Below are 16,643 nucleotides of genomic sequence, written 5' to 3' on the forward strand. Positions count from 1 at the left end.
TAGGCATTAAAGCAATTTAGTACAAGGGACTGTATCTGAAAACATATTTCAGAAGGGTCAGTGTGCTTTTCAAAGCATGCACTGTGTGTGTTCACTCTATGGGCTGCTCTTTCTGCTGTAACATCAACATGTGAGCTTTCTAACTGGTCCATTTTGTCAGTGCTGAGGAAAAGCACAGGAGAGGCTCTCTGGAGAAAGATCTCACTCTTCTTGCTGTGTTCTTCATCTACTCTGAGCCTAGAGTGCACCTCCACCTCAAGGGACAGCTTGTTAAATTTAAACACCATCTGGGTCATCGTTACATGGCGCTTTTATGCAGTGGAGCCTTCAACCAGTGACATTCCACATTATCATTGTTAATTTCAATAAGAAAGACACTTTTGGAAAGTCTTATGGCTCTATAAGAATCCAGAGCAGGTAATTTAGAGCAAAAATATTGCATTAGGTTTCATGGACTGTCTATGTGCATCTAATATCAGATTGCTTTGGGAGCATAATAAAAAAAATTGTGATACTTCTCTATAGTGAGACTTCTCAGAAAAAAAATTGCACTTATCAAATACACTTGAAACATTTGTTTATTTAAGATTAGTCAGTGAACAGCAACAAATACAGTATTATAAAGAAGGCGTTATGGCACAGTAAAGGGAGCTACTGTTTTAACTGGCACAAATAGCTAACATGAAGGTTAAACTACCAGAGGGAGAAGTGAGAGTTTAGATTAAGATTAAGATTAAGCAGCACACTCAGAGGTTTGATCTGGTGTAGAGCGGTTGGGTGTATATGTAGGTGGATTTCACAACTTCTGGAGTGTTCACTTCTGGACCTGAGTCTCTGACTCTTCATCATCATCCTCATACATCTCCCCCTCCTCCTCGGCCGTGGCGTCCTGGTACTGCTGGTACTCGGACACCAGGTCGTTCATGTTACTCTCGGCCTCGGTGAACTCCATCTCGTCCATGCCCTCGCCTGTGTACCAGTGCAGGAAGGCCTTGCGTCGGAACATGGCGGTGAACTGCTCGGAGATGCGCTTGAACAGCTCCTGGATGGCCGTGCTGTTGCCGATGAAGGTGGAGGACATCTTGAGGCCGCGGGGCGGGATGTCGCAGACAGCCACCTTCACGTTGTTGGGGATCCACTCCACGAAGTAGCTGCTGTTCTTGCTCTGGATGGCCAGCATCTGCTCGTCCACCTCCTTCATGGACATGCGGCCGCGGAACACCGTCGCCACGGTGAGGTAGCGGCCGTGACGCGGGTCGCAGGCAGCCATCATGTTCTTGGCATCAAACATCTGCTGCGTGAGCTCGGGCACGGAGAGGGCTCGGTACTGCTGACTGCCGCGCGCCGTCAGCGGGGCGAAGCCCGGCATGAAGAAGTGCAGGCGGGGGAAGGGCACCATGTTCACGGCCAGCTTGCGCAGGTCGGCGTTGAGCTGGCCCGGGAAGCGCAGCGAGGTCGTGACCCCGCTCATGGTAGCCGACACCAGGTGGTTGAGGTCACCGTAAGTGGGCGTGGCCAGCTTGAGGGTGCGGAAGCAGATGTCGTAGAGCGCTTCGTTGTCGATGCAGTAGGTCTCGTCGGTGTTCTCCACCAGCTGGTGGATGGACAGTGTGGCGTTGTAGGGCTCCACCACAGTGTCAGACACTTTAGGGGAAGGCACCACGCTGAAGGTGTTCATGATGCGGTCGGGATACTCCTCCCTCACTTTGCTGATGAGCAGGGTGCCCATGCCTGAACCCGTGCCTCCACCCAGCGAGTGTGTGAGCTGGAATCCCTGCAGGCAGTCGCAGTTCTCACACTCCTTCCTCACCACATCCAGCACTGAGTCCACCAGCTCTGCTCCCTCTGTGTAGTGGCCTTTAGCCCAGTTGTTCCCTGCTCCACTCTGACCTAGAAGCAAACCAGCCCACTTACTATCTATAAAATGATGCCCCCTTTCTGCAGTACATGTTCCTCACCCAGTCATTATCAAAATGCAAAGCTTTTAACGCTTATTTGTGGATGTTTTTAAGTCCAGCTCCGGGGCCCTGTTGCCATGCATACTTTCGATTTTGTGCTTGTACACCTGAGTCAGCTCATTGGTTCATTATTAAACAATTCATTAGTTCTATCTCAGGAAAAGTGCATGGCAGGGAAAGCGGTCCCAGGACTAGAGTGAAAGATCCATTATTTTTCTGTAATAGACTACATTATGCAGTGTATGTCCACTTGTAATCATTTGAGAGCATAAGAACTATATCAAGTCAATGTTTACACTCTCTACTGACCAAAAATGAAGTTATCAGGTCTGAAAAGATGACCGAAGGCTCCAGATCGAACACTGTCCATCGTGCCAGGCTCCAGGTCCACTAGAATGGCTCTGGGAACATATTTAGAGGCTGGGAAGAGAGCAAATAAACTGTAATCATTCAGCAGAATACAGACAGTCTTCAACTTAGTAAGCAGTAAAGCATTGTCTGTTCAAAGATACAATCACACTGACAGATGTGCTTTTCTGCAGTTCTGTTTAGTGGTCTCTTTTCTCTTTGTTTAATCCTTTTGCATATTATTCATAGTCATTAAAGTAGTAATTAAATTGTGTAGTAATGAAATACAGATTCCCTGCATAACAACACTAGTCTTTCTGAACTCTGTCTAATGGGCGAGCTCATTCTGACTCACAGGAAGCCTCGTTGTAGTAGACGCTGATTCTCTCCAGCTGGAGGTCTGAGTCACCCACGTAGTTTCCAGTGGGGTCAATACCGTGTTCATCACTTATCACCTCCCAGAACTGTGGTGCATAAACAAACACAGTCACTTGGTCACTTTTTCACTTTTGTTTTCTCTTTTGGCTTTTTATTAATGCAATAATGGCTGCTGGTACTGAAGCAACACATTACAAATGCAACAATTTATTACATTTGCCACTTCAGAAATGAATCCACCAAAAATGCCTTTCTTTAAAAATCTAGAACATTGCGATTGTCTTTAGTATAAAAAATGCATCTCTTAAATTATAAAATTATATCCTAAATGGAGCTCCAACCACAGGCATATTTGTGATAATTAAGTCTATTAGTGACAAAATAAGTGCAGTTGGTGTGGACTCATTAAATATTCTGCAGTAGCAGGTCGAGCTAAAAGCAGATTGATCTTCCAGGCCTGCATTCTACAGCAGAGAGATTCACAGCAGGTCCTCAGGGGATGAGGAAGAGGATAGAGAGAGAGAGAGAAAAGAGAGAGAGAGAGAGAGAGAGAGAGAGAGAGAGAGAGAGCTTAATGAGAGAAGACATGAGGTTTATCTAGCTATAACAGATTTGATGTCTTCTCCTCTGAATGTGTTCTGACCGTGCATCACCAGCAACGTGGCCCAAGCTTTGTACAAGTGTCACATATCAAGTGAAATTATAGTGTGTGTCTAAACTCCACAAAGGTGAGTAAATTGTGAGAATAGACCATTAACTGAACAAAGAGAACACACACTTCTTTATTGGCTTTTTGTGAGTGTGTGGAATCATGTAATAAGCATCAAGAGTTAAGACCGCACATAAAGAAGCAGGATTTGTTTGGGGCCCATGGGCAAAGAAAGTGAAGCCGTAAATAACACATTCTGCATACTGTGTCTTGGATGTGGAGTCTGACTTGGGTAGTGGATTATTCTATCTGAAGATTAATCATTTGTCTCAAACCAAATTGCCTTTGACCTTTGAATTTGACCTTTAAAACACACCTTACATGAGATGCTTTCCCTCAAAATATAGAAAAAATTTACACCCATTTTATTTATAAAATGATTTGCCTGCTAAAGCATGTCAAGGACAATGAGGACAAGGTAATGTTGTCCTCTGTGTGTGTGTGTGTGTGAGTGTGTGTGTATGTGTGTGTGTGTGTGTGTGTGTATGTGTGTGTGTGTGTGTGTGTGTGTGTGTGTGTGTGTGTGTGTGTGTGTGTGTGTGTGTGTGTGTGTGTGTGTGTGTGTGTGAGAGAGAGAGTGAGATTGCAAGAAATCCAATCTGATAAAAAAAATTGTTAAGTTGCAAAGGAAAAAGAAACTTCCTTCAACAGAGAGGAAATCCCTCTGTCAGGCCTGTGACCTCTCCTTAGCTCCTCCCTCTGTCTGCTTCCACCCACTTTCATTCTAATGTCCTGTTATATCCAGCGTTGATGCCACCTGCCATCTGAGTAGGTAATTAGGGACCTCCAAATCACAGGCCTTAGTTTCTAGAGTGTGACATGTATTCATTTGTTAGACAAATAATGAGAGAGAGAGAGAGAGAGAGAGAGAGAGAGAGAGAGAGAGAGAGAGAGAGAGAGAGAGAAATGGCTCTAGTTAAATATCTGAGCATGTGGTCCAAAGTTGGACAATAGGAACATTATTTTCAGTTGTCTTTACAATAAAACCAGGCAGGGCCCTGACTATATCCCCTGAAAAAAAGAGAAATTAAATGTGAAAAAGTGATAGAACTATCTTATGATAATAATCCCTTTAATAAATCCCAATATGAAGATGTTTGTCTCTGTGGGAAACACATCTCTCACAGAGACAGATTAATGACGCACCAGATGTTGTACAGTGGTGAGCTATCTTCAGCTGTCCTACCCTCGTACAGACTGCATGAGCTCGCTGCATGATGTCAGACACTCACCCCACCCACACCTCCACCCCCCAGCCACCCCCAGTCTCTCAGACAGAAGGTGCTGACATGTGCCTCTGACACAGGATACTACCCCCCCCATCTCTGTTCTGAATTACAAGACAGAGCTCTGTGGTGATGTAATGGAAGGGCTGTGTAGATATAGCGTGCAGAGTTTTGACAATCTACAACAATCTACTGCATCATTATACCCTGGGCTCAGAATGGGATTATGGAATATAGCTCCATTTTTATAATGCGCACTGTAAAAATAACCTATTAACTAAACATGTTTCTCTTTAAACCGGGACAGCAAAAAACATAATAATAATTGAGTTTACATCGCATGGTATCTCCAAATAGAAGACTTTTCAGTTGAAACCTTTAAAAATGCACAAAATAACAGAGGCAATGAGAATTCAGGCAGGAATGGTAACGTAAAATACTGGTTAGATCTGCATATTTTGTTCCTTTGTACAGACTTCACCATTAATCAGCCATTGAAAGGCCATGTGATCACAGCAGCAGTACTACACAGGCATGACAAAGCAGCTGGAATGGGCCCATCTCGCCTGATTATTCATCTCGGATCTGAAACAAGCTTGTAGGTGTATTGATTACCTAGAACCGTGAGAATAAGATGCACGTTGTCTGTTGGCAGTGTAACAAAAACTGATCCACAAACAGATTCTGCTTAAAAACTTGCTACGCCATGCTACAGTAACTGTGATTGAAAAAGAGGCTCTACGTTAAAAACTGCCTAATTTCACATGGGCAAGCGACTTATTAGCCTACTCAGACGTTCCGAACATGACACACATTTTCCTGTGCATGTCATGGTGTGATTCTTTTAAAATTCCCACTTGGCTGCTGAATCGCTCTCTCGCGCGTGCTGTGCGCAGAGACGTGGAATCGGGCTGCTCGCGCAGAAATGCAATGAAACCGGGTCTTTGTTCGAGCCTCCGCAGTCTCGCGGGCACAACTGAACAACTCTCTGCTGCTGGAGAATACGCCTCGACATACGACATATGACATTATAGTTGCTACATTTTTTTCACTTCAGGTGTCTCAAGTCGTATTCACTTTGCTTCCTTGGCAGTAATTAATTTCTAATGGCGCGTATGCCAGCTGTTGCGCTTTGACAAACTGCTGATTTAAGCAGAATAGGAAAGATGAAAATGCTGATCTAAACACTCATTATGGGCGATAGCTAATGGGCGTTGTCACATCTTTCATGTTTTGTTCTGCCACTTTATTGGACTGGTACTTATTAAAAACAGACGTGTTCCACGTAATTCTACCACACACTGACAAAAGAACAAGTCAGAAAACCCTTGTATATTGTGTTTCCGATAACGATATTAATGCTTTTCATAAATTTCTATTTATGAAGTCCTCTGAATCCTAATAGCATATCGTGACATCCAAAAATCTATATATTTAAAGTGACTGTAGGGTTCTCCAAACTTTTGCACAGATTAATTTAGTTTGAATAACCAGGAATTCAAGATAATACATACTATTATTTTCTGAGCAACATTACCTTGGCTCCAATTTGATTGCCACATTGGCCAGCTTGAATATGAACAATCTCTCGCATCCTGTCTTTTGGTGGGCGTGCAAGTCCTAGAGCTTTCGTGAAGATCGAGTGTCTCCTCAAAATCGCCGGCAGAAGACCCAGCCAGGGATGACTGTGCTTTTTATACCACAGACGCCGCTTTACTGCACAGAGAGAGGGATGCTAATGACCAGTGACGTCAGGTTCTGGACAGCCGTGCGATCATAGCCAATCAGAAACACACGAGGAAAAGGCAGAACTAGATAGGCGAGCAGGCAGCATCAGCACCAAAAAAACGATTTAATGATGTATGTGAAAAATCTTTATCAGCATGAATTATTTAAAGGCTTATAATTTCAAAAAATACAAGTTGAAGTTTAAGAGAAAACATATCTTGTTCTGCGACGTCTAACTATGGAAACTTGGATAATATATTTAATATCACATTAATATCACACACACACACATAGTAAATTGCTTTACAAATTGTTCTTTCAGATATCTGACCAATCTGCCACACAAGGGGATGTCTAACAAATATGTGCAATGAATGAATTTCTCTTTCATGAAGATTTTTAATGCTGGAGTCTTCCGTTTTAACAGTTGGTAATTGTTCGAATCAGGACTGCCTACGTGTCCTCCAGTAACCCTGTTCTCCACTCCCGTGCAGAAAGACCTTATTTCAGGACTTCTCACTCCTCCTGTTTGGTCCCACATGGACTTTGGAAGGAGGCAACTGTGACTCAGGACAGTAGTTCTGAAGTACTGCAATGGCAGCCTGGAGGTGGAGTTACAACAAAAGTGAAAAATCCCTGACTCATTCTGACCCCACCCACAGTGAAGTACATATCGGGCTTTGGGCAGGATCTGATATCAAATTCTTGAAATTCTAGAAAGAAAGAAAGAAAGAAAGAAAGAAAGAAAGAAAGAAAGAAATGATAAAAGAAGCAAAGGAAAAACAAGGAAAGAAACAATCAAAAAGAATGAAAGAAAGGTTGCATTTTTTTGCAAAAGTAATCACAAAGTCAGTGGTTTTGCACACTCATGTGCTGACCTATGCTCACAGCATGATGTATTGATTTCTGACATGCCTGGCAGGGGGACAGATTGAGGGCTTCATTGAACAGCCATTGCACAGACAGATGGTGCCAGCAATTGTGAGGAGTGAGGAACTGCCCAGACAGAAGGAGGGCAGTTACAAAAACATTTTCAAAGGAAAGTGGGTTCTCTAGTTACGCATATCCATAATGTGCTTCCTTTCTTCATATACCTTCTCTGACAAAAGGCAGAGTATAAATGTCAACTCAGGAGACTGTAGAGAGGTGCCCAAGGCAGGTCTCAAAATGAATGCTCAGCTGAGCCCCTGAGCTGAAGACTGGCCTATTCTCTGCAGCACGGTTAGAGCCAAATGCAAACTCATCTCATCACCGACAGCAGACTGCAAATGTTGTTTTACATGCATTTTTAAACATTTAAACTCTGAAGCATTTCAAGCCTTGCATATGCTGAGTAAGACTTTTCCCCATGTGTTTTTTTGCAGTCTGTAAGTTGCAGAGAATGTAAGAATGCCTCTAATGAGTTGCACTTCAACCTCACAGACACTAAATTCAAGTCCTGTATTTAAGAATTTGGACTGAAAGTGTTTGCTATGAAAAACATTCAAAAAAAGCTGTTATTACATTATAGGGTTCCTTTAGATACGTATGCTATTAATTGTGAATCCATGGTAAACACTGCTGTGGGTTTAACAAATAAATGTAACATGATTACAAAAGAAAGAAAATTACAAATGCAAAGTCATCATGCTAGTTAACAAAGGACATGTGGAAACCCCCTGCTGATATGGACCACAGCGCTCCCTAATGAAGTGATGTTCATATACAGCAGCTTCTGGGTTTTTTCATGTAAACTGTAGTACACTCTAGTGGTCAAGGCCTGCTGAAGCACTTCATTTCCTGACCAAGATGTGGTAAAAGTCAAAGTAATTGCAAGAAATTGGTCATCAAGGGTTCAAGAAAACATGCCACAGGCATTAAAATAACATCACTGAACTTTTCTATGATTATTGTGAATGTAAATTCTGAATATGATCAATTTTACTGTAACAAAACCTCACAGAAAGAAGGACTAAGACAATATTGCTGGAAACCATTAACCGTGGGGCTTATGTTGTCTAGATGTCTAGTAATATCCACTGAAGTTTATTTGTGTTATTGAAAGATAAACATTTAAAACCAAAACAAAAAATTGTAATCAATTATTGTCAAGCCATAAGGACAGAGCAGATTCAGTAAAACCAAGGTTTTAATATGTAATCAAAAGCAATACAAAAACATAGGCAGAAACAGACAGTGATTAAAAAAAATCACAAAACAATCAGACAAATAAGGGTAAACCATATACAGTTCATTAGTAGGTGGAGCTAATGAACAGGGGAATCAGAACAAAGGAGGATCATGGGAAATGTAGTCTGTGGGGGCAGTCACAGAACAGCTGGTAAGGGCACTCATCAGGACTGTGGCCCTCCTAATTCACCAGGAACTGGATGGTGCCATCATGTCTCCTGGAATCAAACTGTTGTACTGTATTGTCAGGGGATCTAATGATCTCCAGAGAAGGAGTAGGAGTGTTATTGGAGTTGAGATCACTCACAACATAAGGTTTGAGATGAGAGACATAGAAAGATGTTGATATGTAGTGAGTGGCTGGCATTCAAATATTGTTTATCACCTTGTTGATTCTCCTCTCTATGGGGAAGGGAGCCAGGTAACAGGGCTTTAGGTTGTCACACACCTCCAGGTGCAGGTAATGAGTCTGGAGTTCTGTCCTGTCTCTTGGCCCTCTTGTAGGCCATCATACAGTCATCCATAGCACTGGTTGATATGGGACATTGGCCTCACCAAGTAAAAAGACCACCAGGTGAAATTTGGATGTGCTGCTTGGGTGCTGAGACAGGGTAGCCTCCACCTCTAGCTCAGAGGCAGTGAGCTCCTCAGCGTCTGAGTATTTCAACATGAGAGCTATAGTGAAGGTGGCCTTAAGGGAGTCTAAGGCCCTCTTGACCTGGGTATTTCTTGCTAGGTTTCCCCTTGAGTGAGGAAGTGAGAGGTTAGTAAGGTTAGCAAGGTCAGGCCAGTTCTAAGGTTCTTCTTGTCACCTTCTTGTTCTCCACGTTTACATCTTTAGGACTGATGAAATAACTGAAGAATGTGGTGGAGAGTATGTAGAAGACTCACCTCTGCTTTCACAAAAAGGTTCTCAAACGGCCCCTTCAGTCTGCAACTTGGGCTATATGCTCAGGAAACATAGTGGTATATGCACATCAAAATGTATATCAAAATGTCATCATGTACATTAACACGACCTTTACTGATTGATGACTGGAACCCTGATGAAGCATTAGCTAATCCATATAGCATTACCTGGTACTCTCTGTCCTGAGAGTACTCTCTGTCCTGACTACTTCACAATGTGCAGTAGTGAAGGCCATTTTCCACTTCCCTGATGGTGCTTCTGAGGGGTCAAGTTTAGTGAAGTTCCCCTGAGCCTTTCCAGGGACTGAGGGATTATGGGTTAGAGGTTAGGGATTAGGGGTTAGGGTTAGCATTATACCAGCAGCATTATACCCTAGAGCAGGGTGACAACTCTCATGCATTGAGCCTGAGACTCACGCATTTGACTGTCTTCACACATTCACACGCCATACATTCGATTTCTCACGCTGAAAAAAATCTAGTTTATTTATCTCTGATCTACATTTATGATTCAATGAGGTACTACTTTGCCAATAACTGGCGATCGATCGGTCGCAATATAACACTTAATTTGTGTCCATTTTACCCCCCGGCTAACAATTTATGCTCAACACCCCCTCCGGCTAACAATTTATACTCAACACGGACCAGGTTCACCACAACACAGAAGAAGATCCTGTCACAGCCTTCTCTGTCTCACCATAGTAGAGAGGTGAACACCATCCAATGGCATTTCCACAGAGTCAACAGAGTGAGATGTAGGCATAGGAAGTAAAGGGTAAGATCATGATGTGGATCGTGATGTCCTGCTTCTTTCCTGGAAGAAATTACTTCTTTCTGAGACATGGATTCACCCTTCATGCAAACAAGTTCTGACATCAATCCCTTAGACTAGGCCAAAAGAAAGGACAACAGTGTAATATTACATATTTCTACAACATGGACCTCACCACCCACAGAAAATAGTGCAGACAGTTATTGAACGTAATGGACATGATTAAAGTTACATTCATCTCTGCATTTACACACGATGGGGTCATATGACTGCCCAGTAAAGCTCTATAGACACATGCCTATGGAAAACTGAAACAAATACTACTTGTTAAAACTGATGCAATTATTTCTTGGATTACATTCAAGTAAGCAAGTCTTCCCAAAATAACCCACTGAGCCAATGGACTCCATCACAATCCACAGCCAGAGTGTATGATGAAGGGTTAAAGGGATATTTTATGTTTTCTATTGAAATCAGTGAACGATGTTTATGTGCAGAGACATGTGTGGGGGCATGTGTGGGGGCATGTTTGGGGACATGTGTGGGGACATGTGTGGGAACATGAGTGGAGATGTGTGGGGACATGTGTGGAGACATGTGTGGGGGCATGTTTGGGGACATGTGTGAAGACATGTGTGGGGGCATGTTTGGGGACGTGTGTGGGGACATGTGTGGAGACGTGTGGGGACATGTGTGGGGACATGTGTGGAGACATGTGTGGGGACATGTGTGGAGACATGTGTGGGAACATGTGTGGGGGCATGTTTGGGGACATGTGTGAAGACATGTGGGGGCATGTTCAGTGACATGTGTGGAGACGTGTGGGGACATATGTGGAGACATGTGTGGGAACATGTGTTGGGGCATGTTTGGTGATGTGTGTGGAGACATGTGGGGACATGTGTGGGAACATGTGTGGAGACATGTGTGGCGGCATGTTTGGGGACATGTGTGGAGACGTGTGGGAACATGTGTGGGGACATGGTGGGAACATGAGTGGAGATGTGTGGGGACATGTGTGGGGACGTGTGGGAACATGTGTGGGGACATGTGTGGAGACGTGTGGGGGCATGTTTGGGGACATGTGTGGGGACATGTGTGGAGACGTGTGGGAACATGTGTGGAGACATGTGGGAAAATATGTGGGGACATGTGTGAAGACATGTTTGGGGACATGTGTGGAGACGTGTGGGGACATGTGTGGGAACATGTGTGGGGACATGTGTGGAGACATGTGTGGGAACATGTGTGGGGGCATGTTTGGAGACATGTGTGAAGACGTGTGGGGGCATGTTTGGTGACATGTGTGGAGACGTGTGGGGACATGTGTGGGGACATGTGTGGAGACATGTGTGGGAACATGTGTGGGGGCATGTTTGGGGACATGTGCCAGTCCAAAACACTGAACTTGGCTGAACACCAAGAGCAGCTAAAATAAAATGATCGCTACTTTACAATTGAGAGAGTGTAAGGTAATGAACTGAACTTCAAGCATAACACTGTAATACACTGTTAGACCTTGATTCACAAAAATTGTTGATTTCGAGAACAGGCCTTCCTTTGTTTGACAAAATGTTTCATTCTTGCATGTCTTTGAAGGGGTATTATTGTTTTAGGCATTCAACATTTAGTCAAAATTAAACTGGTTAACAGTTGTGGCAGACAGGCATAACACTTTAGTGATGGACATAGGCAAAGGCATAGGGATTGATATAACAGCAAAATAGCTTAAATATTCTATTGGATTTCACAGCTGGCTGGTTAGCATGTTTGCCTTCAAAGTAAGATAAACCTAAACTAGTCAGCTAGCATTTCAAATATTGTGGTAAAACCTGTTTCCTTGAATTTTGTTCATATGAACAAATATAAAACACTACTTAATTCAAGGGTGTTCATGTGAATCCTAAGTAGTGACCTGTTGCCAGAAACTGATAATCACCAGAAGAAGCATGGTGGAATAGTTCCCACAATTGTTAATTATAAACTTAATATGCAATTAAAATATGTGAACCTAATATAGCATCAATTGAGTGTACACGGATATTTAGAATAAAGTGAATGCCTAGGTTTTTGTCTCTGCTGTCAAAATATGTGAAGAAACACAACTTAGACTGTGTGTGTCTGTAGTTTATGAAAGTCATCATAAACTACAGGCTGAAAGTTCTGTTGTCATAGCATTAGCAAAATTATCAGAGTGATCAGTTAAAATATTTGGAACACATTGGCAGTGCGTTCTTAATTTTATACTGATTTAAAATGGATGTGTTCCTCTGTTTCTCTCATTTGAATTCAGCAAGATGTATTCACAAGGCTGATGCTTACTTCACACACATCCTTTCTTCACACACATCCTTACTTCATACATTAATAGGGTAATTTACATATTAATACATACTGTATCATCCTGCTTTGGTGAGAAATCAGATGTAAAAGAGTAAATACTTCATATTTATAAAAGCATTAGAAGAACTAGCACATGTCATAATAACTAATGTCCAAATCTAAAAAACCCAACAAATTTAATACAAATATGTTTCAAGTTTCCATTGCAAAATCTATCTGGCCACATGACTGCATACTTCAACAGTCTAAACCATGGCTCCTACAGAAATTATATACAGTTTTTGTAGTCATTGCTGCATCTTTAAACCGAGCTTTGCTGTGATACAATTGGCATTCACGAGTTCTGAGGCTGAAAGCCTGGTATTTGCTCGAGGAGATCTTATCTTTTTAAATAATGTGATCTGACTAAATATTGCACGCATAAATTAGTACACAATCCAGTGGTGAATAACATATTCATAAACGTAAATACTGGTAAACTTTTCATAAACACATGTCCTGAACTAGGTTTCCCCATGCCATCCTAAAACAAAACATCTGAAAACAAAAATCCTCTTTAACTCTGCGATGATTTGAGGACAAATCACCAGTGACAGACTTGAACAGCTTGAATGGGGTCACACTGAACACAAATCATGTGACTGATTAGCAGGATATTACACCATATATATCCTTATTTTAGGTATAGTTATTTTATTCTCTGCAAAAAGGGTCAGATATCGTTGAGGTTTTAAAATGATTATATTGTTGATTATAAAGTAATACATCTATAAATACACCCTTTGATCAGACAATCACAAACATGATTTTTTTAAATTTATTTTATAATTAAACCCGTCATGTAAAATTGTCCAAATGTATTATTGACAGCATAAGAAATGTATAGAAAAAGCACCATCAGTACTATCCAGCATCCTTTGTAAATCCTGATGCCTGGTGGTCAGTGACTATTAAATTCCGAGGTCGGTAAGTACATTTAGATTTCAAATGTCTACAGCATCAGTTACAGATCTGTCTCTGCGTCAACTGGGCGTGCGAAGTCCGATGCTACTTGCTTCTTATTCAAGTCATTTTTATATGACAAAACAACATGAGCAAATCATTAGTTCCTTGAGTGTTTTGCGTAGTTCTTGACTTCGGTATGCATAAATCAGAGGATCTATAAGTGAATTACAAATAATGAGAATCAAAAAAAGGTTAAAATGGCTGAAGTAGTACTTGCAGTAAGAGCTCGTAGGACATGTTAAGATAAGGATGAGATGGAGAAAGAATGGCCCCCAACAAATAATGAAAACCCCAAGCAGAATTGTTAGTGTGATTGCGCCTTTCATGCTAGTGACCTGGCGGCGACCTTTGCGGAGAGTCCTAATGCGCCTTGAGTGCACGCGCGCTAAAACGAACATGTGCAGGTACAGTGCGGCCGTGAACACGAGGTTAACGCCAAAAACCGTCACAAGGCAAACTATGACGGCGTTGTAGGTGTGGTAAACGATGAACAGACAGCTAGAGGTGACGCTCGCCAGCCAAACAGCCACGATGACCGCAACGGCGCGTCGCGTCGTCATTATGGTGTGGTAGCGTAGTGCGTAAAATATGGTGATGTAGCGGTCAGCGGCGATGGTACACAGGAAGGACAATGACGACACCACAGAGGTGCAGGTCATTATGTCAATGACGTTGTCCAGGTGTTGCAACATTTTGGCCGTCACTATTAGCAACCCGTGTTCCATCAGCAACATGAACGTAGTCTCCACCACGTTGCTAACACTCACCAGCATGTCGGACACCGCCAGGCAACAGATAAAATAATACATAGGACAATGCAAATTCCTGTTCTTGGCGATGGCAGCTACTACCAAGATGTTTTCCACGAGGCTGATCAAGCCCAGCATCAAAAATAGCTCCTGTGGAATAATAATCTGGACAATTCCTGTCATGTTCATTTCGTTAGGCGTCATATTGAGGGTGGCATTGTAGAAGTACATATTCAGTGGGTTCATTTCCTGGTCAATGGGAAAGGGTTGGTGGAGAGTGTCATTCATCGTCCGGAAAGTGCCTTTCAGAGCTACTTTTACCGTCCCCTTCATCTTGGAGTTAGTAGTGTTTCCTTTAAAACAGTAACATAAGGAGTGAGAATGAATAGACTGAAGGGGTGGACGGGGTTCAGCATTACAATAACGTAGCCTACTTAGCACACATGTGTGCGAGCACATGCACACAGACAGACAGACGCAGTCATGCAAACAGATAGGCCCATGTCATTAATATAAATACCATTAGCATTAAAATGTCTTTCCAGTGAAAACAACTTATTTATAATTCTAAATAAGTTAGAATTGATCAGCAAGACTTCTGTTTTCCTTTCCATTGTAAAGCAAATTACATGTTTTGCAGAAAATACAATAGACAGTTATTTTAGTTACTGTGGTAAATATACGCTTTTACACTGGAGAACTGAAGAAAAAATAATATTTATTATTATTATTATTTACTTATAGGATTATAATGTGCATTTTTATTCAAACAATTTATATAGATTGGTTTCAATTCCACGTACTATCTCATATAGGCCTATAACAGATCACTCCAGTTTTACTATTTATCAGTGTGTTTGACTCAAATGAATATATCTTATTCTATAAACTACTGACAACAATAAATCGATTACTAGCAAACAACACAATGTTAATTATAATATTTTAACTTAGAAAGAGTTCAGAAATCAGTATCTGGTGGTATATCCGACCTACACCATTCTCTGTTCCAGTCTTTCACACTGCTCGTTAAATAAGATTTGGTTTAAGTGATCACCTAATCAGTAGGCTAACTAATTAAGCAAACTGTGTTTAATTTAACAGAACTTGGAATGGAATGGCTGCCATGTAGACATGCTGATGTAAGAAGAAAAAATCAGATAGTTTTTTAAGAGATGTATGTCTTACCTGTTTTGATGCTAAATCCACAAACAGGTCGAGTGTTGCAAAATTCTAACAGATTCCCCAAACTGTTAAATTAAACCTAGCACTCACAGTAAAAACGTTTTGCACGGTTGCACTTTAGTGCCCTAAAATACCGTTTGCAAATGATCAATCATTTTTATAGTATATGTGTATATCACTTTGAGAACTATGTTCCCAAAGGTACTTTGAATCGTCCGTACGTTTAAAAGCTTGCGTCGTCGCTGAAACCAAATGCCATTTGTAGGTTGTTGTGTAAGTAAAGACGCCGGATAGTCTGACTGTTCCTCTTAAGACGAAGATAACCAAACGCCTCCTTTCTCGCATTAAAAACGAACCCCATGACTGAGAGAGAGAAGCTTTCGTCTTCAACATCAAAATGGCTCTTTATGCGTAACATTGTGCGCAGCAGCAGTACTGAAATTGGGTTATGTATATTGACAAAGTTATTGGTGGACGTAGGGCAATTTGCTCGTAGCGCTATTTAGAAACTACATTTTATTAAGAGTTAAATGATATGTTTTCAGATTTAAATTAGTTGATAGTTTTTTACATTAAACCATTTTAACATTTTACAAAGATACAGAAACATTCTATTTTAAAATTGTTCATTTGAAGGGAGCGTACCTCCCAAAGTATCCGTGCCGTGTACTTTAGTTTTTCTCTTGGACTATACTCTTGTTGGCGGTAGGCTATGAGTTTAATTAATTTTGCCTTAGATTCTAATGGATTCCAGACCTTTTGTCTAGACCTAGTTGTTTGTTGGCTGTCATTAGCTGTAGGCTACTCACTGCAGGTGTGGTTTCACCTTCGTCCCTAGGTATGAATTGGGGGTGGACACAGCACTTACTGAACTGATAAATTAGTATGTCTACAAACATCAGTAGAAGGTTTTCATTCTGCGTATCTTCTATTTCCTCACCTACACAGAGATCAGACCTGACAGTGGTAGAAGGGCTCTGGAAATGATGATCTGCTGTCCAGAAGTTTGACATGTCAGTGCTAGCATCCCTCCACTCACTACACTTCCTGTCTCTATCTGAGACCTGGATCACCCAGGAGAACTCAGCGACTCCATCTCCACCTGTGCCAGCTCCACCCGTCCTGTGCCAGCTCCACCCATCCTGTGCCAGCTCCACCCAT

At 41.9% G+C, this 16,643-nt stretch overlaps 2 protein-coding genes across 2 annotated transcripts; both read right to left on the minus strand.

Annotated features, from left to right (window-relative positions):
* Nucleotides 1-560: 560 nt before the first annotated feature.
* LOC143495936 (tubulin beta-3 chain) lies at nt 561-6,343 on the minus strand. The gene is made up of 4 exons (XM_076992564.1): nt 6,157-6,343; nt 2,662-2,770; nt 2,268-2,378; nt 561-1,890 (listed from the first exon to the last, which is right to left on the minus strand). Exons 1-4 carry the CDS (start codon nt 6,211-6,213, stop codon nt 815-817), a joined length of 1,353 nt encoding a protein of 450 aa, XP_076848679.1. The 5' UTR covers nt 6,214-6,343; the 3' UTR covers nt 561-814.
* A 6,967-nt stretch (nt 6,344-13,310) lies between these two features.
* On the minus strand, nt 13,311-15,885 carry mc1r (melanocortin 1 receptor). Its single transcript, XM_076997433.1, has 2 exons — nt 15,486-15,885; nt 13,311-14,650 (listed from the first exon to the last, which is right to left on the minus strand). The coding sequence occupies exon 2, from the start codon at nt 14,628-14,630 to the stop codon at nt 13,617-13,619; it is 1,014 nt and encodes a 337-aa protein (XP_076853548.1). The 5' UTR covers nt 14,631-14,650; nt 15,486-15,885; the 3' UTR covers nt 13,311-13,616.
* Between the last annotated feature and the right edge of the window lie 758 nt (nt 15,886-16,643).

This window comes from Brachyhypopomus gauderio, chromosome 2 (assembly GCF_052324685.1).
Source record: "Brachyhypopomus gauderio isolate BG-103 chromosome 2, BGAUD_0.2, whole genome shotgun sequence".
In the NCBI taxonomy this organism is placed as follows: Eukaryota; Metazoa; Chordata; class Actinopteri; order Gymnotiformes; family Hypopomidae; genus Brachyhypopomus; species Brachyhypopomus gauderio.

What these genes read in the sequence shown, in the direction of transcription:
- mc1r (XM_076997433.1), bottom strand. Translation starts at nt 14,630, where the DNA reads ATGAAGGGGACGGTAAAAGTAGCTCTGAAAGGCACTTTCCGGACGATG.
- LOC143495936 (XM_076992564.1), bottom strand. Translation starts at nt 6,213, where the DNA reads ATGCGAGAGATTGTTCATATTCAAGCTGGCCAATGTGGCAATCAAATT. An exon ending in GCAATCAAATTGGAGCCAAG is followed by an intron (nt 2,771 to 6,156) that starts GTAATGTTGCTC and finishes TATGCACCACAG; the next exon opens with TTCTGGGAGGTGATAAGTGA. An exon ending in CTACTACAACGAGGCTTCCT is followed by an intron (nt 2,379 to 2,661) that starts GTGAGTCAGAAT and finishes CTCTCTTCCCAG; the next exon opens with CCTCTAAATATGTTCCCAGA.